Below are 23,068 nucleotides of genomic sequence, written 5' to 3' on the forward strand. Positions count from 1 at the left end.
CCATATAGTTTGATTAGTTGATTTATAGATTGGAATAGGCATTAAATTACTAACATGCCGGAGAGTTTTCCAAGTATCCATAAATATTCTGTTTTCTTTATATAACCTAGGCATTTTAATACTAAGAACATGACATAGTCTCAAAGGGAACATGAGTCGCCATTCCAACCACAACCAATCTGGAGTATTATCAATGAGCTCTGGGAGGACCCAATACATACCCTGTCGCAAAATATAGGCTTGATGATACCTATAGAAATTGGGAAAATTTACCCCACCCTCCGCAATTGATTTTTGTAGAGATACTAAAGCAATACCAAACAAATTTTATAAGAATACTGTTTAACTTTTTATAAAAGGACCCCTTAAAAAAAACTGGTAACATTCCCATCTGATAACATACCACAGGCAATATCATCATTTTAATAGTTTGAACTCTCCCCCACCAAGACAGATGTAATGGATTCCATTGCTCGCACATTTCTGTTACCTTCTGTAATAAAAATTTTTCATTCTCTTTCATTGTGTCTTCCAGCATGTTTTTTATCCAAATACACAAATATTTTAATCCACCTTCCTGCCATACAAAAGAAAATGAATCAAACAAGCCTTTTGTACAATACACGTTTAGTGGAAGTACTTCAGATTTACTCCAATTTATCTTATACCCTGAAAATTTTCCAAATTTCTCAATCAAATCAAGTAAGCATGGAATGGTTGTTTCTGGATTTCTCAAATGAAGCAAAATATCATCTGCATATGCAGATACTTTGTATTCCTGGTCTGAATAAGGAATACCCTGTTACCCTGTACCACTCTGTTCCTGAACAATGAAGCCCTCCAATTTCTATTTCCCCAAGACTGCAAGATAGATTTTGTTCTAAAGAGGCTTTTCGAATCTGCAGCCTCTGGTTTGAAAGCGTCCATGGCAGCATCCTTTGTCGCCAGGGCTTGCCACTCCAAGCTGTGACATGATTCTGACACTATTCTGGATTAGGGACCTACCGTTTTGATCACTGGCATGGACTATGTGGCTGATGCCCTGTATGACCTGTTCTGGGTTGTGGGCAAACTCTCTGCTTACTCTGTCTCCACACACCGCTTGTTGTGGATCTGTCAGTGGTCTGGAGATTCTTTGTCCAAGTCGACCCTCGGTAAGCCATTTAAGGAGCAATTACTCTTCGGGAAGTGTCTGGATGATCTTATGGCAAGTGTGCATGACTGTAAACCTAAATTTTTGCCTCACATCAGGCCCCGTTCCACTTGGGGATTGGGGCGCACTACCTTTCATTCCTCCAGGAGATGTTGACAATATTCTGGAGGTCCCTTGGGTCAAAGGTCCTTTCAGAATAGCAGACAAAGATTTGGAGAATCTTCGGGAGCCCACTCTACTTCCACCCCAAAGAAGCACATACCCCATACGTGGTTGGACATCGCCACAGACCAATGGGTGCTGAACATATTTTGAGAAGGGTACAAACTCGAGTTTTACCATCTCATTTTAGAGCTTTTTCTGGACTTCCCAGAAAAAGTGGCAAAAGTCAGAGCAACAGTCCAGAGATTACTGGACATTGCAGCCATAGAACCCGTTCCAAAGTTCAACTCGGGCTCAAGCAGATAAACGATATACTTCATCGTGCCAAAGTGAGGTTCTGAGGACTGGTGACCAATACTGGATCTCAAAGCATTTAGCATGGCCCTCAAATTCCAAATGGAAACAGTGAGGTCAGTGATTGCCTTGGTCGTGCCGGGGGAATTTCTGGCATCTCTGGATCTGACAAAGGCCTAGCATCATATTCCCACTTACTGGCAGCACAGATATTTGAGGTTCCACTTCTTGCAACAGCACTTCTAATTCACAATCTTACCCTTTGGGCTGGCTATAGCCCCTTAAACCTTCGCAACGGTGATGGTGATAGTACAGCACATCTGCACAGGCTCAGTATCCAGATCCACCTGTAACTGGACGATTGACTCATCAAAGCCTAGTCTGAATCTGAAGGACACTAGGCAGTGCAACACTCAGTAAAACACGGAAGATGGTATGTGGGATTCCTTAGGAACAATCCTCAACTGCAACATAAATCCCACTGAAGGGTATGGAGAAAAATGGTCTCAGTAACCTGCTTGGATAAGGATACTTCGATCAAATACCAAATCATTCAGGGTTAATGATTACCATCACTGACCATTTTACCTCCACCTCCTTGTTTGTTTAAACCAATATTTACTGTATCATAAGTTAATACTTTTATTTTTTTCTTTTTATATCTTAAAGTGTGCAGCATGCTGATAAGCCCGACAGGACCAGTTTCGCCACAAAACACGGCTTTATCGAGGGTTCTCAGGACACTTCATTTGATATTCCACCTCACTTAGTGGGCTGCAGCAGAAATAAACAGCAAGTTTATACAGAGACCTTTTGTCAAAGAGCACTTCCAATTTACACAGGCTTATGTTTATTTCTGTTTTTGGTTTAATTTGATACCTTGTCAACACGGGACCCCTGATGAAGGTGTGTTAACTGAAACACGGACTGTGTCAGATCCCTTGGTTTGTTAAAAGATGGTAACATTGGTAGCCAGTGCTGTTTAGCACTCTTTCACATCGGGACAGGCAGTCCCGCAGCAGCCCGACCCAGCTTGCTGAGAGGGTCCTTCGGGGAGCCTTTAAACAACGGAGCAGCCGCGAGGGAGCCTGTAGCCAGTGCTGTTTAGCACTCTTTCACATCGGGACAGGCAGTCCCGCAGCAGCCCGACCCAGCTTGCTGAGAGGGTCCTTCGGGGAGCCTTTAAACAACGGAGCAGCCGCGAGGGAGCCTGTAGCCAGTGCTGTTTAGCACTCTTTCACATCGGGACAGGCAGTCCCGCAGCAGCCCGACCCAGCTTGCTGAGAGGGTCCTTCGGGGAGCCTTTAAACAACGGAGCAGCCGCGGTACGCGGCCCGCGGTCGTGAGCCTCGGGTCGCGAGCCGAAGGGGCGTGGCTAAAGGGGTTTGCCCCTTTTGAGCCCCTTCGGAGCCCAAGAGGAGCAGGGAGCAGAGCTATCGAATCTTCAATATGGGCAAGAGGAAGGTTAAAGCAACACCATCTGCTGGGACAACAGGCCCGATGGATCGTCATCTTGTGGTTCCCATCTTGCCACATGTTGAAGAACAGGTAACTTTTAACATTCAAGCTGTTTCCTTATCCTCTGGGGAACCAACACCACCTCCTCAACCATCATATTCCTTACGGTTAGAAGAATCTCCTTCCCCTTTCAAGGAAGGAATAATTTCTTCTTCCCCTCAATCATCTTTACTATCTGGTCTGGAGGTTTCAGGACAATCCCTGGGGCAAACTAAAGAACTAACCCCAGTACAAATGATTACTGGGCAAAGCTCGGATGCTCTCCCCAGGGATAGAGTGATCACTCTAAATGATGTTTGGCTTAGTATTAACAGAATAGAGTCATCTTTACAAAAAACCGTTTTGAACTTATGTCAATTTTCATCTGATGTAACTGTGAAAATTAAAGAACAAAATGATAAAATTGGAGAAACAGCTGTGAAGGTTGAAAAGTTAGATCAGGTAGTGGGTAATTTACAAGCTAGTGCTGTTTCTAATATAAAGGATAGTATGATGACACATGCTAAATTAGAAAAAATGGAAAATGCTATCAGAGTTAAAAATCTTTGTCTATTAAATTTTCCAATCACACATTACCTTTCTCCGATGGAGCTCTTGAGAATGTATTTGAGGGAGATATTGCATTATACTAAAGTGGAGACCTTTGAGGTTGATAATCTATATTACATCTCAAGAGATACCAAGGAAAAGGTAGATGAAGGTGGAATGGATAGAATAGTGTTACCTGATAGTTTGAATGTATCACAGTTTTTGGAATCATCTAAAGACATAATTGATAAACGAGCAACTCTTCTCGTGACCTTTAAGACAGAGCTTGAAAAACAAGATATTTTGAAGTTATATTTCCTGAAAAAACAAGAAATGTTTTGTGGTCAACGGGTGATAATTTTTCCAGATGTCTCTAGACAAACCCAGTTCAAGAGGAAACAGTTCCTTCAGCTAAAGCCCAAGGTTTTGGCAGTCGGAGCTACTTTCTTTTTGAAATTTCCGTGTAAATGCTTGATTTCATATGGAAGTGATAAATATGTGTTTTTTGATCCAGCCCAGGTGGAAGATTTTATTAAAGATAAACCTTTGTTGAAAGTTTAATTTTTTTAATATTGAGTTTACTTTTGGAGGATGATGTATAATATATAAAAAAGCCATTTGCCTGTTCCTAGATAGTACATATAAGATTTGATGTTTTAATCCAGTAATAATGTGGACTAGGATATGGTTGATTAGTTTCCTCATATATTTTTGTTGTTCCTTGAATGGAATTTACATTTGTAATTTTTGTGTTCATTCATGAATGTTTGTTACTAAGGTATTGTAATGAATAATCCAATAAATAAAGAATTAAAAAAAAAAAAAGATGGTAACATTAACCGCATTCAATAATTGATATAATAAGCATAGCCTGCATCTTGTACACTGGTCTGCAGTTTTCCTTTGTGCTGTTTCTTCCTTACTGCAGATTGTGTTGGATTTTCTTTTTGTTTTTCATTCTTTTTATTTTGTATTTTTTTTTTTTTTTTTTTTTTATATTTTATTTATAAATTTTTCATTCTTACAATATTTTAATTGTACATATAAACTTCAAATAATGCATGAAAAATTGTGATTACAAATAATTCAATTATCAGATAACATATATCCCTCCCATTTTTTCAATACTTAAAACCATATACCGTATTTTCGCGGATATAACGCGCGCGTTATACGTGATTTTACGTACCGCGCATACCCCTCGCGCGTTATATGCCTGAGCGCGGTATACAAAAGTTTTTAAACATAGTTCCCACCCCGCCCGACGCCCGATTCACCCCCCCAGCAGGACCGCTCGCACCCCCACCCCGAACGACCGCTCGCACGCGCTCCCACCCGCACCCGCATCCACGATCGGAGCAAGAGGGAGCCCAAGCCCTCTTGCCCGGCCGACTCCCCGACGTCCGATACATCCCCCCCCCGGCAGGACCACTCGCACCCTCACCCCGAAGGACCGCCGACTCCCCAACAATATCGGGCCAGGAGGGAGCCCAAACCCTCCTGGCCACGGCGACCCCCTAACCCCACCCCGCACTACATTACGGGCAGGAGGGATCCCAGGCCCTCCTGCCCTCGACGCAAACCCCCCCCCCCCAACGCCCGCCCCCCCCCCAAGAACCTCCGCCCGTCCCTCAGCCGACCCGCGACCCCCCTGGCCGACCCCCACGACACCCCCACCCGCCTTCCCCGTACTTTGTGTAGTTGGGCCAGAAGGGAGCCCAAACCCTCCTGGCCACGGCGACCCCCTAACCCCACCCCGCACTACATTACGGGCAGGAGGGATCCCAGGCCCTCCTGCCCTCGACGCAAACCCCCCTCCCTCCAACGACCGTCCCCCCCCCAAGAACCTCCGACCGACCCGCGACCCCCCTGGCCGACCCCCCCACCCCCCTTCCCCGTACCTTTGGAAGTTGGCCGGACAGACGGGAGCCAAACCCGCCTGTCCGGCAGGCAGCCAACGAAGGAATGAGGCCGGATTGGCCCATCCGTCCTAAAGCTCCGCCTACTGGTGGGGCCTAAGGCGCGTGGGCCAATCAGAATAGGCCCTGGAGCCTTAGGTCCCACCTGGGGGCGCGGCATGAGGCACATGGGCCAAACCCGACCATGTGTCTCAGGCCGCGCCCCTAGGTGGGACCTAAGGCTCCAGGGCCTATTCTGATTGGCCCACGCGCCTTAGGCCCCACCAGTAGGCGGAGCTTTAGGACGGATGGGCCAATCCGGCCTCATTCCTTCGTTGGCTGCCTGCCGGACAGGCGGGTTTGGCTCCCGTCTGTCCGGCCAACTTCCAAAGGTACGGGGAAGGGGGGTGGGGGGGTCGGCCAGGGGGGTCGCGGGTCGGTCGGAGGTTCTTGGGGGGGGCGGTCGTTGGAGGGAGGGGGGTTTGCGTCGAGGGCAGGAGGGCCTGGGATCCCTCCTGCCCGTAATGTAGTGCGGGGTGGGGTTAGGGGGTCGCCGTGGCCAGGAGGGTTTGGGCTCCCTTCTGGCCCAACTACACAAAGTACGGGGAAGGCGGGTGGGGGTGTCGTGGGGGTCGGCCAGGGGGGTCGCGGGTCGGCTGGGGGACGGGCGGAGGTTCTTGGGGGGGGGGGCGGTCGTTGGGGGGAGGGGGTTTGCGTCGAGGGCAGGAGGGCCTGGGATCCCTCCTGCCCGTAATGTAGTGCGGGGTGGGGTTAGGGGGTCGCCGTGGCCAGGAGGATTTGGGCTCCCTCCTGGCCCAATATTGTCGGGGAGTCGGCGGTCCTTCGGGGTGGGGGTGCGAGTGGTCCTGCCGAGGGGGGAGAAGAATCGGACGTCGAGGGGGGGCATCAGGCTTTCAGGATGGGGACAGGACTTCAAGGGGGGACAGGCAGATCTTCAAGGGGGACAGGCAGACCTTCAAGGGGGACAGGACTTCAAGGGGGACAGGCACGGAGAGGCGGGGCAGTGCACCGAAAGTCAGGGCGGGTGAACGGTGAGTCGGGGCAACCAGAGGAGAGTCGGGGAGGGCGAAAGGAGAGTCGGGGTGGCCAGAGGAGAGTCGGGCAGCATGCGCGTTATATGCCTGAGCGCGGTATAGAAAAGTTTTTGTACATATCATCGTGATTTCTGCGCGCTATACCCCTGTGCGCGTTTTACAATGGTGCGCGTTATATCCGCGAAAATACGGTAATATACATTCCCTTCCCCTCCCCATTCTAATATAATCATTATTGTGATAATTTATTTATTAATTTTATATTCTTACATCAATTAATTCACATATAATATAATTAATTATTTCATAACATTTGTAATTACATTCTATATATCATATCATAAATAGTAAATCCAAAAATTATATAAGTCCCTCCCCATTCCTATATACCTATTATAAATGTGCTAAGAAATCTAATCAGTAGAATAATTTGTCAATGGTTGCCAAATTTTCATGAAATTATGAAGATTCCCATGTTGTAATGCTATTACTTTTTCCATTTTATAGATATGACAGACAGAGTTCCACCAGAATGTATAATTTAATTTGGTGTAGTCCTTCCAGTTTTGAGTTATTTGTTGCATGGCGACTCCTGTCAATATTAATAGCAGCTTATTATTATTTGCTGAGATCGGACTCTGAGTTCTCATTGCAGTGCCAAATAGTATGGTGTCATATGAGAGTCCTACATGATTTTCTAATAACTTATTAATTTGGGGCCAAATTAAATTCCAAAAGGCATTTACACAGGGACAAAAAAAAATTAAGTGATCTAACGTCCCTATTTCTGTTTTACAATGCCAGCATCTATTGGATCTAGTGCTATCTATCTTTTGCAGGCGCGTAGGGGTCCATAACACTCTATGTAATAAAAACATCCATGTTTGATTCATAGATGCTGACTTTGTAGATCTTAATCTCCAGGACCAAAATCGTGGCCATTGAGAAACAGAAATTGTCTGTCCAATCTCAATACTCCAAATATCCCTAAGTCCATTTTTCTTTTTTTTACTTAAAAATCCATATATTAATTTGTACCATTTTGCGGCTTGGTGTCCCAAGAAATCCGCCTGGAAACATAGAACTTGTAGACTATATTGAGTATTAAGATTTTTCCATTCAGGGAACCCTGCCTGAATGGCCTGCTTCAATTGCATCCATTTAAAATATTGTGATTTATTTAAGCCAAATTTATTTTGCAATTGTGAAAAACTAAGCAGTGAACCTTCTGAAATGACATCATTTAATGTTCGTATACCTGCACTTATCCATTGTTTCCAGACGATTTTAAATCCGCCAATCTTGATCCTGGAGTTTACCCAAATAGACTGATTTAGTGATTTAGAAATTGGATTTGTTGATAGGTTATTTATATATCTTAATGTTTTCCAAGTATCTAATAAAATTCTGTTATCTTTATATCTTCTAGGCATTGTTATACTAATTAAATGATCTAAATGTAATGGGAACAGGAGCCGCCATTCTAAATATAGCCAATCTGGTACATTCTCCATGAGATCTGGGAGGATCCAATACATACCCTGTCTTAGAATATAGGCTTGATGGTACCTATAAAAATTTGGAAAATTTACCCCTCCCTCCACAATTGGTCTTTGTAAAGATACTAAAGCTATTCTGGGTCTTTTCCCAAACCAAACAAATTTTGTAATAATATTATTTAATTTTTTATAAAAGGACCCCTGAAAAAATATTGGTATCATACTCATTTGATAACAAACCACAGGCAATATCATCATTTTAATTGTTTGAACTCTTCCCCACCATGAAAGATGTAAAGGATTCCATTGTTCACACATTTCTGTAATTTTTTTCAATAAAAGTTTTTCATTTTCTTTGACTGTATCATCTATTGTATTTTTGATCATAATTCCTAAATATTTTATTCCTTCCTCTTTCCAAATAAATGAATATGAATCAAATAATCCTTTGGTGCAATGAACATTAATAGGAAGAATTTCTGATTTACTCCAATTAATTTTATATCTAGAAAATTTTCCAAATTCCTCTAGAAGATTAAGTAAATTTGGAATAGTATTCCCCGGTTCTCTTAAATATAATAAGATATCATCTGCATATGCAGAAAGTTTATATTCCCAGTAAGAAAATGGGATTCCTTTTATCTCCTTAGTTTGATTAATTGCAATTAACAAGGGTTCTAAAACAATATCAAACAGTAATGGGGACAAAGGACATCCTTGTCTAACTCCCCTTTGCAAGTTAAATCTATCTGATAAATTGTTATTTATATATAATCTTGCACCAGGAGAGCTATACAAAGTCTGAATCATTTTAATAAAATCGGGTCCTATTCCAAACCATTCTAGAGCTTGATACATAAATTTCCATTCTACTCTATCAAATGCTTTTTCTGCATCTAAAGATAGCATAAAAGTTGGATCATTCATAGTTTTTGCTAGGTTTAAAGAATGAAATGCTAATCTAGTGTTGTGTGATGAATGTCTTTTTGCAATAAATCCTGTTTGATGTACATCAATAATGAAAGGAAGAGCTTTAGCCAATCTTATTGCTAGTACTTTAGAAATTAATTTACCATCTACATTTAGTAAGGAAATAGGCCTGTAGTTTGAAACCAAAGTAGGATCTTTGTTTGGTTTTGGTAAGACAATAATTAGTGAATCAGCCATTGTACCTGATATATTCCCATTATTCATTTGATACTGATATAACTTTAATAGATATGGTAAAATAATGTTTTGAAATGATTTATAAAATTCAACCGTATAACCATCACCACCCGGAGCGGATCCAGCTCTAAGAGACTTCAATGCTGATTCTATTTCTTTTAAAGATATAGGTTCTTCTAAACTTCTTTTTATATGATCTGGAACATTTGGTCCAATAAATGAATTTAAAAAACTTAGTCCATCTCTTTCTTTATTTTCATAAGATTCAGAAGAATATAAATCTTCATAAAAATCAAGAAATTGTATTAAAATGTCTTTATTATTAGTGTGTGTATTACCTTGTATATCTTTTATTGCAATAATCTTGGATTTTCTTTTTTTTGCTTTAAGAAAATTTGCCAATAATTTCCCAGCTTTATTTGAATTTCCATAAAATTGAACTTGTCTATTAAATAAATCTTTCCTCACAAATTGAGAAGAAATCTCATTATATTTAACTTTTAGTTTTAATAAATCTTGTAATGTATTATTTTCCCATTTTTCAATTAATTTATTTTCTAATACTTTAATTTGTTTTCCTAATTCAAGAAACTGTTTTTTATGTTGTTTGTTAATATATGCTGAATATGAAATAATATTCCCTCTCATTGTTGCTTTAAAAGCATCCCATAAGATTTCAGCATTAATATTATCCGAATCATTAATTTGAAAAAATTCTTGTATTTTTAATTTAAATTCTTCCAGAAAATTTGAATCTGCTAAAAATTTATTATCAAATCTCCAAATTGAATTGAAATGTTCAATATCATTATTTTGAAGATTAATCCACACACCAGCATGATCCGAAATTATAATAGGATCTATTACTGCTTTTAATACACGCTGCGCTAAGTTATTGGAAACAAATATATAATCAATTCGTGAAAAGGATTTGTGGACCTGAGAACAAAAAGAAAATTCTTGATCATTAAAATGAAGAATACGCCATATATCTACTAAATCACAAGATTGAGTCAAATTATCTAAGCCTAATGATTTCATAATTCTACTTGGTTTTTTATCCAAAATTGGATCCATTACAGCATTGAAATCCCCTGCTACTATTAAATTAGATGTAGCCAGTGGTAAAAGTAATTGTTGAATTTGTTTGAAAAACTCCATTTGATTCGTATTAGGAGCATATAAATTGAATAAATCCATGGTAGTATTTCCCAGATCCATTTTGATATGCACCCATCTACCTAAGGGGTCATAATTTATTAATTTGAAATTTGCATTACATTTTTTGTTTATCAATATAGCCACTCCAGCTTTTTTCTTTAAAGCCGGTGCAAATAAACATTTAGAAATCCAGCCCCCAGATAATTTTTTAGATTCAATTTCCGAAAGATGGGTCTCTTGAATGAAGTAGATGTCCGCATTTTGATTTTTAAGGAATGATAATATTTTTTTCTTCTTAATAGGATGATTTAAACCATTGACGTTCATAGAATAAATTTTTATATCCATCTATTTATAATTAAAATTTTAAGCAATATTCTATAATAATAAACATGATTAGATCTTAGCACAATTAATGTATATTGATCCCCATTCCCTCCCTTTATTTTCCCACCCCACCCTCCCACTATCAATGTTTGACTTGGAACACACATTGGACATGCAAAACCTATATACCCTCCCCCAGGCAACTAATCATTCAAAAATTATTTTAAAAATTAAGTTCTAATTCAATATATTCTATGTTTCTTTACCCACCCTATTATTCATTTTCCCTTCATTAATAATCCCATTATATATTATAATTCATATCAATTATGAATAAATCATATAATATTTTGAAATCATTAAATATAACTATTATATTAATCCTTCAATAATACAATATTTGTCTACAGTTCTAATTCATATATATTAAATATTTATATAAATAATTAAATATATTTGTTGTTATTAATTCAGAATTAAAATAAAATCATTATTAAACATTTTTTTTTTTTTAAATATCATCATTCATAGTAATATAAATAGATAATATATAAAATATATCTTTAAGATTCTATACTTAATGTCTATATTATAGTGATTTCCTACTTAGTTAATCAATTTTTCCCCTCAATATTAGCAGTAATAAATATAGAAACAATAATTCTATAAATAAATTGATGTCTATTATTAATATAATATATATAATAATATCCAGTATATTAATAATAGCTTAATTAAAATTTATCAATGTTTTAAAATTGGATGGAATAAAATTTATAAATAATTTAATTCATAACATCCAAAATATTTTAAAAATTGTTAAATCAAAGATTTTCAAACATTTTTAAAAATAATTCATTTTGTTAATAATCATTGTTGTCTTCTTTCTTTTTAACCATTTTTTTTATATCTTGTATTTTTATCTCTTATCTTCAGATGAATCTTCTCTTTTATTTTTCAGTTTTCCAGGATCTTGAAAATCATTGTCTTTTTCTTCTTTTATCCATCTTCTTATTTTTAATGTTATCTTGTATTTTCTCTTTCTTCTTTAGTTGAAAGTTGTCTTTTAATCAGTTTTTTATGTTAACATTGGTTCATCTTGTGTCAAAAATTCTTTTAGTTTTGCTGGGTCTTGAAAATAAATGGATTTATTCCCAGTGGACACTCTCATTGTAGATGGATAATATAGTCCATATATGTAGCCTTTTTCTTTTAGTTGCTGTCTGAATGTAAGAAATTGTTTCCTTATATTTGCAGTGTATTTGGCGAAATCTGGAACCAAGATTAATTTAGATCCTTTATAATTTAGGTTTTTATTTGCTTTTGCAACTTTCAATATTTCCAAGGCTTGTTGGTATCTTAATACTTTAAAGATTAAAGGTCTAGGAGCAGTCTGGTTTGCTGATTTTCTTGTGGGAATTCTGTGGGCACGTTCTATTTCTAACGGCCATTTAGAATTTAGTTGAAGCAGTTTAGGTAAAAGATTTTCCAGAAACTGTACAGGGTCTCCCCCTTCAAGATTTTCAGCCATACCTAGTATTCTAATGTTCTTTCTTTTCCCTCGGTTCTCCATATCTATCAGTTGATTTTTTAAAGCAGTTACATCTTTTTTTTCTTCTTCACACTTTTGTGTGAAAGTTTCCAACTGCCCGATTTTTTCTTCTATTACAGATATTCTCTGCCTGTCAGTTTGAAATTCCTGTTTCAGACTAAGCAGTTCTTCCTTGACCTCTGAAAGTTTGCAGGCGTTATCTGTCAACATAAGTTTAATTTTAAATAGTTCAGCCATGATATCCGATGTTTCAGTTAATTCCTCAGCTTCCAGTGGGATCGGCACACTCGACGGTGACACGGGGGTGATCTTTGACCTCTTCGCCGATGTACACGGCTTTTCAGGCTTCCCCTGTCTCGTCGCAGCCATTTCCTTAGTTATATTTTATTATTTTTAGCTCGGGTGAGCAAAGTAAAACAGTTAGTTTTCTCGAGTTTGTTGCCTGGGTGTGAGGAGCGATGCGGTTAAGCTGCCATGTTGTGCGCGCTCCAAGCCACGCCCTCTATTTTGTATGTTAACATGTAACTCGCCCTGGATAAGGGCGGGCGAGGAATAAACAAACAGGATCCGGATTGCTTTGGTCTTACGGCATAGCTTTTGAGCACACAGTGCTTGTGTGCAGGGGCTGCTCAGATAGTGCTGTGGCTACCATCTTGAGCAGCAAAAAAGAAGTTGATCGTTGCAGCATATGCAAAGGCCTGAAAGTGTTTCCAGTCTTGGTGCACTCGACAGAACAAAAGATCTGAGCTTGGCCTTGGTCTCAGTAGTACTCGCCTTTTTCCAAGAGGGACTGGAAAAGGGCATAGCAGTTGGCTCTCTGAGAGTTCAGGCCGGCCTTTCCTGTTTTGGTCCCAAGTCCTGTGGGTACTCGCTTGTGGCACATCCAGATGTGGTTCGGTTTTTAAAGAGCATGTTGTGACTCCGCCCTCCACTGTGTCAGCCATTTCCGACTTAGAATCTTAATCTGGTTCTCCGGTTGTGAGCCCATTCTACAAGCCGCTGAACCAAGCTTCTCTTATGGATCTCACTGTCAAAGACGATATTTCTGGTGGACATTATTTTTGCCCAGAGGGTGTCCAAACTTCAGGCTTTGTCCTGTAGAAATCCCTTTCTTTGCACCCCTCATTCTTGTTGAAAGTGATTTCAGCTTTCCACATTAATCAGGAGGTGCACCACAGAGTGTTGAAATCTTTAGATATGCTCAGGCTTTTGCTGAGATAATTAGAGGTCACAAACAAATTTTGTTCGTGCTTGCCATCATTTCCAAATGGATCCAGATGGCTATTTCATCCGCTTACATTGCATCTGGGAAGCAGCCTTCTATTTCAGTGAAAGCCCATTCTATGTGAGGTGTTGCTTCCTCGTGGGCTGAATCCTCGGTGTTTCCATGGAAGAGATTTGTGGAGTCGCCACTTGGTTCTCTCTGCATACGTTTACCAAGTTTACAGGATAAATGTGGCGGCTAAGTGGAATTCCACATTTGGCTCTTCGATTCTGACAGCTGGCTCATCAGTCCCACCTTAAGTTTGAGGAAATGCTCTGTTACACACCAGTTGTTCAGGAATAAAGTGGGATTGTTCAAGAAGGAAAGATTAGGTTCTTACCTTGCTAATCTCCTTTCTTGTAAATCCACACTCTGTTCCTGAAGCCCCCTGTGGAAGATGCTGATTCGCTGATTGTTTGCCTCAATAAGTACTAGTAAGTTTAATGTTTATTGACAGCTTCTATACCACTGCTAATGACTGGGGGAGTCAATTCAGAGTGGGTTATATGAGCTTTGTAATAGTGTTACATTTCTGTAAAGGTGTTACAATACAGAGTTTGTGTTTCCTGGGATGGCTTCAATACAGACATTATTAAACCGTAATCAATACATTATTAAACCATATCAATACTTGTGTTTTTATAAAGGTGTCACAATACAGAGTTAGCGTTTTCTTAGTTGGTTCTCAATAAAGCCCTCTTAAATCATCATCAATCCTCTTTCTTATTTCTGCCTTTAATATATAATCAATCTACCTGTTTATACATACCTACTTGTACATACCTATATAAAATATATCTTATTGATATTATACCTTCTTAAACACATATATAAATATATACATATATATATTCATATTTACGACTTGTTTATCTGACCAGCCTTATTAAGAATACCATCCATGAATATTGGGCACTTTGCTTTCATGGGGGTCTCTTGTTCCTGGGCGTCTTGCCTTCAAGGGGGTCTCTTGTTCCTGTGCCCCACATTGTTAGTGCATTTTGAGTCTCTTTATTTCTTTGTTTGTTCTATTTCCATAAGAATGTTTGCTTATTATGTTGTTTATTGATATGAGCAGATTAGACTTGTTTCTCAGGGAGATTCCTCATACCCCTCCTCTCTTCTGTGTCCTCTACAGAGATTGCCATCTGCTTTGTTACACACTGGAAATTGGAGGGCAGTCTAGAGATAAGAGAAGAGGAGCTAAGCTATTCAAATGAAGCGTCCTACAAGAGTCTTGCAAGATGGGGTTGACTACCCAGTTGTTCAGGAATAGAGTATGGATTTACAAGAAAAAAGATTAGCAAGGTAAGAACCTAATCTTTTCTTGGAGCACTCTTGAACACGTTTCAAAGTCTTGTATTTGTACCACAACAGAGACTCAACACTCTGATTCAACTTTGTCAGAAAGTTTCCTCCTCTTGCTACATTTCAACATGCCAATTGCTGCGAGTACTTGGTCACAAGACATCTACAGTACATGCCACTCCTTTTGCTTGTCTCCATCTCAGAGATCCTCAATGGGCTCTTTCAACCCAGTGGTCTTAGGCCACATGCCTTCTCTTTCAGCAGATCAGAGTTAGATCACAACTTTCAAAAATTTTCCAGTGCTGGCTAACACCTACCAACCTCTCCAAGGGACTTTTGTTCCAAGTGCCACAATATCAAAAGATTCTAACATGGGATGTACAGTGTCAGCATCTATGAGACAAACATGGTTCTTTTTATTACATAGAGCTTTTTGGACCCCTACTCGTTTACAAAAACTAGATAGTTCTAAGTCTGATAGATGTTGGCACTGTAATCTAGAACCAGGGACATTAGATCATTTATTATATTACTGTCCTTATATTAAAATATTTTGGAATTCAATTTGGCCACAAATTAATAAATTAATGGAAAATCATATTGCAATATCATATGATACAATTTTATTTGGAACAATGATGAGAAAAAAAAGTCAAATTTCACCAGAAAACAATAAACTTTTATTAATTATGACAGGGGTTGCCATTCAACATATAACTAACAATTGGAAAAATTACAACAACCTAAACTACACATTTTGGTGGAATACAATATGCCATGTTTTTAAAATGGAAAGAACAATATCAATACAAAAGGGGACATATGATAAATTTATAAAAATATGGGGGCCATTGACAAAATACTGTAATGATTAAATAATAGAATACTTTTTCTTCCTTTCTTCTTTTAGAGATTTTCTTATGACACACATATAGGGGGGGTAAGGAAAACAATTTATATATAGTATATTATAATATATTATACAAAATGTAACAAATGATTAAGGGATAATAGAAGGGTGGGGGGAGGGAAAATGAATAAAATTTATCCAAAATATATTGTATTAGATATAAATATGTTTATTGAACAATTGTATTCCAATATGTTATATACTTTTATAAAATTTGAAAATATTATATTAAAATGGTGAAGGGGTGGGGGGAGGGTGAAGGGGAAAATCAAATTCAGACATACATTGTGTTAGATATAAAAGTGATACCATGCATGTATCAAATGTATTTTATTATTGTTTACACTTTTTGTGAAATTTGAAAATAAAAATATAATGAAGAAAAAAAAGATTCTAACTGATGCTTCCATGATTTCATGGGGAGCCCACCTTGATGGTTCCAATACCCAAAGAACCTGGAATCCTCAGGAGAAAACTTCTCACATCAATCTGCCTTAACTACAAGCAATGCTCTATTCACATTGAGGATCATCTCCTCAATCAAGTAGCCATCTGCACAGACAACCAAGTAGCTGTGTACTTTGTGAATAAGCAGGGAGGAACGGGATCTTGCCGCCTCTCCCAGGAAGCGATACAGATCTGGTCTTGGATGATCCCTCGCAACATTTTCCTGCAAGCAATTTACTTGGCAGGAAAGCAAAATGTATGGCAAACAAATTGAGCAGAATCCTTCAGCCTCACAAGTGGACACTCAACTCCAAGTTTCTTCATCAAATCTTTTTGGACACGAGCAGGCAGCGGGCGGGAAGGCACATGCATGATGTGGGTGGTCTTCAAGTTTTAAAGTGACACTGTACTTGTGGACTGTCTGTACCGGACTCCGTGGATGACATCACCCATATGTGAGAATATCTGCCTGCTGTCCTTGGATAACATCTGTTTACAGGTAAGTAATTTTGCTATCTTGGTCCAGCAGGAAGGTGCAATTGGTGATTGTAGCATTCCTTTGTATAGAGACCATTAGAATCTCTTTCAATGAATGTCAAGTCTTGGGTTTTATATACCTGGTGTTTTCCAGACCTAATCAAATATCAATATATAACTTTTGAAACCTAGCAAAAAATATTATTGTATATCAGAAATGAGCAAAACTAATGCTTTTGGAGTTTTTATTGCAAGGTTGATGTTACATGCAAATGTTTGTTGTTTTCAAAGGATGTAGCATTTCCTAAGACTTATATGAATAATCTTTTATGATAGCATTTTAATATTTTCTTTATCTTTATAATTTTAGTGGCCTTTTGTGTAAGGTGAGTGCAGGGAATGAAAATGCATATCTGACCACGATCCATTTGGCTGCACTAGGAAGACTGGAACCATGCCTTACTCCTTTGGTTGTTGCTTTCCGATACTGGGCAAAGGTGAATTTAGTTTCCTAATTAAAATTTTATGTGGCTTTTGCTTATAGTCCTCTACTCCTTTCCTCTCCTTCTATATATTTTACTTTATATTAGCTAAAACCAAAAAAACTCTGTAGAGTGACGATGTTCCCAAATGGACTTTATTTGAAAGTATCAAAGTTCCAAAGGTACACTAAAATCATCCACATAAAAGTAAATCATCCACATAAGAGCCTTAAAGGACCTAGTCCGCTAGGGATACAGGACCCAACACGGTCCGCGTTTCGACAAAAAGTCTTCTTCAGGGGTCCCTGTGGGTCCTATAAAGGTGAGTACGTGGGAAACAATTGTGTGGTGAATCGGAAGTGAGACACTGCTTGCATTTGCAATGGAAAGGATTTACTTTTATGTGGATGGAATTATTTTATGTGGATGATTTTAGTGTACCTTTGGAGCTTTGATACTTTCAAATAAAGTCCATTTGAGAACATCATCACTCCACAGAGTTTTTTTGGTGTTCTCTGGATTTTCTTCTTTGTGGATATTTTGGGGTCAATTCCTTTTGTTGTTTACTTTATATTAGCTACCCCTTTCCATAAATCAGGGTGATAATGAGATTTCTTGAGAGATTTTTCTGACACTTAGGGCTAGCTTCACTAAGGATACCAATCGTGTCCTGACCACTTTGCGACCCAATTCACTAACCTTACTCTCGATCCAATCCGCGCATGCAAATGTAGGCAGGCAGCAATTCACTAAAAAAAATAAGGAACACTGATTGGGGACCAGTTGCTAAAGTCCTTGCCGACTCTCCTGCCCTCAGAAGCAGTATGCAGATGCCACTGGAGTAACTCTTGCTGTCGCGACTGTCCATAACTGCCCTTCTTTCACAGGTAAGCTGGACAGTTCCCCCCCCCCCTTCCCGGCGCGCATGAATTGGCTTTTTAAAAGAGGCTGCAGCGAGTCCTGGTGAAGAAGGGAAGACGAAATAGGGCCTGGCTCAGCCCTCGATCATGTCCACCTTCACCTGCCTGGATTACTTTGCCACCCTTCCCCCTTTGTTTTGACCTCGCTTGTACAGGAGAGTGGCGCATGCACAGCCAACAATGATGGTTTGTGCATGCGTCACGATCGATCTTCAGCGATCCATGGGACCGCTTATGGTAGTTTGCATGGGGAGACTTTAGTGGATCGCTCGCCTGGTAAGACTCGGCCACAGGTCGGATCCGGATCAGACAGGTAAGGGGGTTTTAGTGAATCTAGCCCTAAAACCCTCAGATCACGTCCATCAGCACACCATTAGCACAGTAGCAGGTGATCTCACCAGGTCTGCAGTTTGAATCTTTAGCTAAGCTATGGGAGTAAGGTCCCAGACATAATTGTCTCTTAACTCCATGTTAAAACATAAATTATGTGAAGAACTTTGCACCAGTTAAAAAAACAGTTTGCTTTAGTTGAAGCTTTTATTGCCCTCTATTCTCAGCTCCTTTCTCCATATCACCATATCATATGCCTGACTGGTTCAGGGGATGTTGGCTAAAAAAATTATTCATTCTTGTTACCTCTGCTGTCTTTCCCTAGAGCAATTCTTATTAATCAGCCATTCTTATTTCTCATGCTCAGTGAAAGTCCTCGAGAAAGAAAGAAAAAAGTACTAAAGAAAGGCATTCATGTTGCAATTGAAACTGCACCACTGTGACCTGAGTTAAAATACATTTGTAGGTAGCAAGTTTACTGTACATCATGACCATTCAAGCAGTTTTTGTTTTTTAATTTAGTGCATAGAAGTTCACCCTAGTGTGATTAGGGTAAGACAAAGAAGCCATTTAAAACAGACAGCAACATGGAGGATGCAGACAGTTCTAGAAACTCATATAAACAAATTTAAGGTAGCATAACCAAAATGCTTTATATTCTAAGACATTTTAAAGACAAGCGTACAAACATAGAAAATAACAGCAGATATTGACCACCTCTCCAGTCTGCCCATCCATACCAACTACTGAGTCCTACAATCCCTTCCTCTTCCTTAGAGTTCCTCTGAGCTTGTCCCATGCTTTCTTGAATACAGATACAATTCATTTTTATTCCCGAGACTATTTTATGCATCCATTATATTTTCTCTAGAGAAATATTTCCTTAGATTATCAGTGAGTCATCCAGTAATTAAAAACATTACCTGCAATATCTATTTTGTCTTGAGTATGAAATGGATGTTTATTTAATTTTAACCGTTAAAGTATTCAATTATTATTTACTAGTGACTATAGATCAGTATAATAATGTTGCTGTGGTGAACCAAAGCCTTTACGGGATCTTCTGAAGGTTTTGTTGGGATGTTCTGTATTCATGTTTCTACCAGTGTTCACTAGTTATCTGCAAAACATAAAAGATAAAGATATGAATTTTGAATCTTAGATACTTGTTGATAGTAATTCATGAGACAGGAAAAGATTGCTATAAATTAATGTGGACCTTATAATGATATTCATTCTTTTCTCTCTCCCCTCACATGCACTTTGGATAGCTTTGCCACATAGACCAGCCTGAAGAAGGAGGGTTGCCACCTTACGTGTTTGCACTAATGGTCATCTTTTTTCTACAACAAAGGAGGCAGCCTCTTCTTCCCGTGTACTTCGGGTCTTGGGTATGTGAAGCCATATATACAGTATTATGAAATTGTTTTCAAATATTGTTATTCTTTTGATGCCCAAATAATACTTAAAACATTAGTAACAGTTCTATCATCCAATTCCTGAGTGGTGTAGAACGGGTAAATGTGAATTGATTTGTTCATTCTTTCAAAAACTACTAATACCAGGGGTCACTCAATGAAGTCACAAAGTAATACTTTTATTAATTTATTAATTAATTAGTAAGCATTTATTAACCACATATTTTTTCACTCAAATAGTGCTGTTCTGGTCAACGCATTTCAAAAATGATTTAGCAGAATTAGAAAAGGTACAGAGAAGAACAAATAAAATAATAAAGGGAATGGGGTGGCTTCCTTATTTGGAGTTAGTTATTGTCTGTACCAGTTTTAGATTTTTTTTTTTTTCCTAGAGTTCGTGCATGCAATTGTTCTGAATTAGAAAACACCACATTTATCCTTAAATGAAGTTATTCATAATGGTAAACTGCTTGAGTTTTCACAATTGCAACATAAATATGGTCTAAATAAAAAACAAAGTTATAAATGGTTGCAGTTGAAGCAGAGCTATTATCCCAGGACAAGCAGGCAGCATATTCTTGACTGATGGGTGACGGCACCGACGGAGCCCCGGTACGGACAATTTTAGAGTGATTGCACTCTAAGAACTTGGAAAGTTCTAGCAGGCCGCACCGCGCACGCGCGAGTGCCTTCCCGCCCGACGGAGGCGCGCGGTTCCCAGTTTCTTAGTTTCCGCGGAGCTAAGAAGACGCACTTTTCAACGGCTGTTGAAAACTTTTTTCTCTTTCGCCTTCCCGCTCGCGTAAACTCGTTGGGAAATATTGTTTCCCTCATTTTATTTTATTTTCTTTGTAAAAAAAAAAAACAAAACTTAATTTGTTTTTTCTTTCATTTTTTCGGTTTCGCCCCAGCGGGGCCTGTTGCCACCATCGAGGCCTCGGCCTTCGATTTGGCTGAAGCCGTTTTTACATTCATGCCCCCTCAACCCGGGTTTAAGAAGTGCCAGCGGTGCGTTCGACCAATTTCACTCACAGACCCGCACAACTGGTGTCTACAGTGTCTTGGTCCTGACCATCGAGCATCTACCTGCACCCGCTGTGCCACTCTTAAAAAGAGAACTTTAAAAAATCGACAAATCCAACAGCGATTATTGTTTGGTACCGAGATGTCGGATTCGGCGGCACCGGTCCCCACTTCGACCCCGACGCAGTCGGCACCTGCCTCGTCGACACCGCGCCGGCGTCGCACCCTTCAGGTAAGCCGGCTAAGAAGCCTTCCCCGCTGGAGCGCCCTCCGGTCTCAGTGGCAGCGAGCCCAATCCTGCCGACCTCGAGGCGCCCGCGGAAGCGCTCCGCTCCGATTGAGGTAAGCCCCTCTACATCGGGTTTCTCTTCGGAGTGTAGAGCGGCACCCAAGGTACCGCAGAAGAAAAAAGCGGTACCGGTGCCTTCACTGGACGAGCGCATTGCCGCCGTCCTGCAAGTACAGCTTAAAGAACAACTACAGCAGCTGTTACCTGCTCTTCTGACACCGAGCCTTCCAGTCCCGGTCCAGTCTGGGCCTCCGGTACCGACAGTGGACCAGCCTCCTTTGTCGGCATCCACCTTGTCGGTACCGATGCATACTTCTTCCTCGGTATCTATGCCGGTCTTAGCGCCGGAACCGAGATCCTTACACCAGGCTGTTCAAACCTCGGCGCTGACACAGCCTATAACATCTCCCGGTACCGTTTCACAGAGGTCTGGGAAGTCGATGCATAAAACTCGACACCTAGAACCCTCCACACCGGAATCCCGGGACCGCAGTTTTCAAGTAAGGGACCCTGATCTGTGGGGCGATTCGGAGGACCCTCTTCTCTCAGAGGGAGAGTGTTCATCAGGGGAAGAGGATCCTTCTGTTTTAGATCCGTCCTCTAAACCTGATGCAACTTCTTTTACCTCTTTTCTCAAAGAGATGTGTGAATCTCTCTCTATTCCCTTGGAGGCTGAATCCAAAAAATCCAAGGCATTTCTCGATGCTCTGGATTTTGACCAGCCTCCAAGGGAATTTCTCAAACTGCCTCTCCATGACATATTAAGAGAGACATTTTACAAAAATCTAGAGACACCCTTGACCATCCCAGGAGCTCCCCGCAAACTGGACTCCTTATATAAGGTCATACCTATCCAGGCTTTGACAAGCCGCAACTCCCCCATGAGTCTTTACTGGTGGAATCTACTTTAAAGAAATCCACGGGGGCTAGTGTATACGCTTCTGTCCCTCCTGGCAGAGAAGGTAAGGCCATGGATAAGTTTGGCAAGAGGTTGTATCAAAATGCGATGCTAGCAAATAGATCAGGGAACTATGCTTTCCATTTTTCTTTTTACCTTAAGCATCTCATTCAGACTTTGTCATCTTTTGAGAAATATCTCCCTGACCGTAAAAAATCCGCCTTTCGCTAAACTTCTTCATCGCTCTTACAACTGCGCAAGTTCATGGTCAGATCAATCTATGACACCTTTGAGCTGATCTCTAGGGCCACGGCTATGTCGGTAGCTATGCGGCATCTGGCCTGGCTCAGAGTTTCAGAACTCGATGTCAATCATCAAGATCGACTGGCCAATGCACCTTGTTGGGGGGATGAGCTGTTTGGAGAATCCATGGACTCCACTACTCAGAAACTCTCAGCTCATGAGACTCGATGGGACACTCTCCTTAAGACAAAGAAGAAGACCCCACCTACTAGGCCTTTTCGCCAACAATCGGCCTATCAACGTAGATTTGTGGCTCGTCCTTTACCTCAGACACAGCAACAACCCAGGCGTCAGAGGCAACAACAGAGGCAAGCTGCTCGACCAGCACAGCAGCAACAGCAGGTGAAACCTCCCCCTTCACAGAAATCAACTCAACCCTTTTGACTTGGTTCTCCAGGACATAGCCAGTCTCCCTCCTTCTGCCCATCTTCAGCAGCCCATAGGAGGACGCCTTACTCATTTCATAAGCCGTTGGGAAATCATCACCTCGGATCAGTGGGTCCTCAACATCATCCGCCACGGCTACTCTCTCAATTTCCAGACTCTTCCTGCCCAAAGTCTGCCAAGAGAGTCTGCTTTGAACACTCCTCAGTCTTCCCTCCTTCTTCAAGAGGTTCAATCCCTCCTTCTTCTGAACGCCATAGAGGAAGTTCCTCTAGATCAGAAGGGGCAGGGATTTTACTCC

General features: G+C 40.3%; 1 protein-coding gene across 3 annotated transcripts in view; it reads left to right on the top strand.

Moving 5' to 3' along the window:
* Window positions 1-23,068, top strand: part of TUT7 (terminal uridylyl transferase 7) — a 317,026-nt gene that overhangs the window by 93,251 nt on the left and 200,707 nt on the right. For all 3 annotated transcript variants that reach the window (XM_033927693.1, XM_033927688.1, XM_033927701.1), the window contains exons 9-10: window positions 17,091-17,217; window positions 19,724-19,843. In XM_033927693.1, the coding sequence (XP_033783584.1) occupies window positions 17,091-17,217; window positions 19,724-19,843 (247 nt within the window). The remainder of the gene's footprint in view (window positions 1-17,090; window positions 17,218-19,723; window positions 19,844-23,068) is intronic.

This window comes from Geotrypetes seraphini, chromosome 1 (assembly GCF_902459505.1).
Source record: "Geotrypetes seraphini chromosome 1, aGeoSer1.1, whole genome shotgun sequence".
NCBI classification, from domain to species: Eukaryota; Metazoa; Chordata; class Amphibia; order Gymnophiona; family Dermophiidae; genus Geotrypetes; species Geotrypetes seraphini.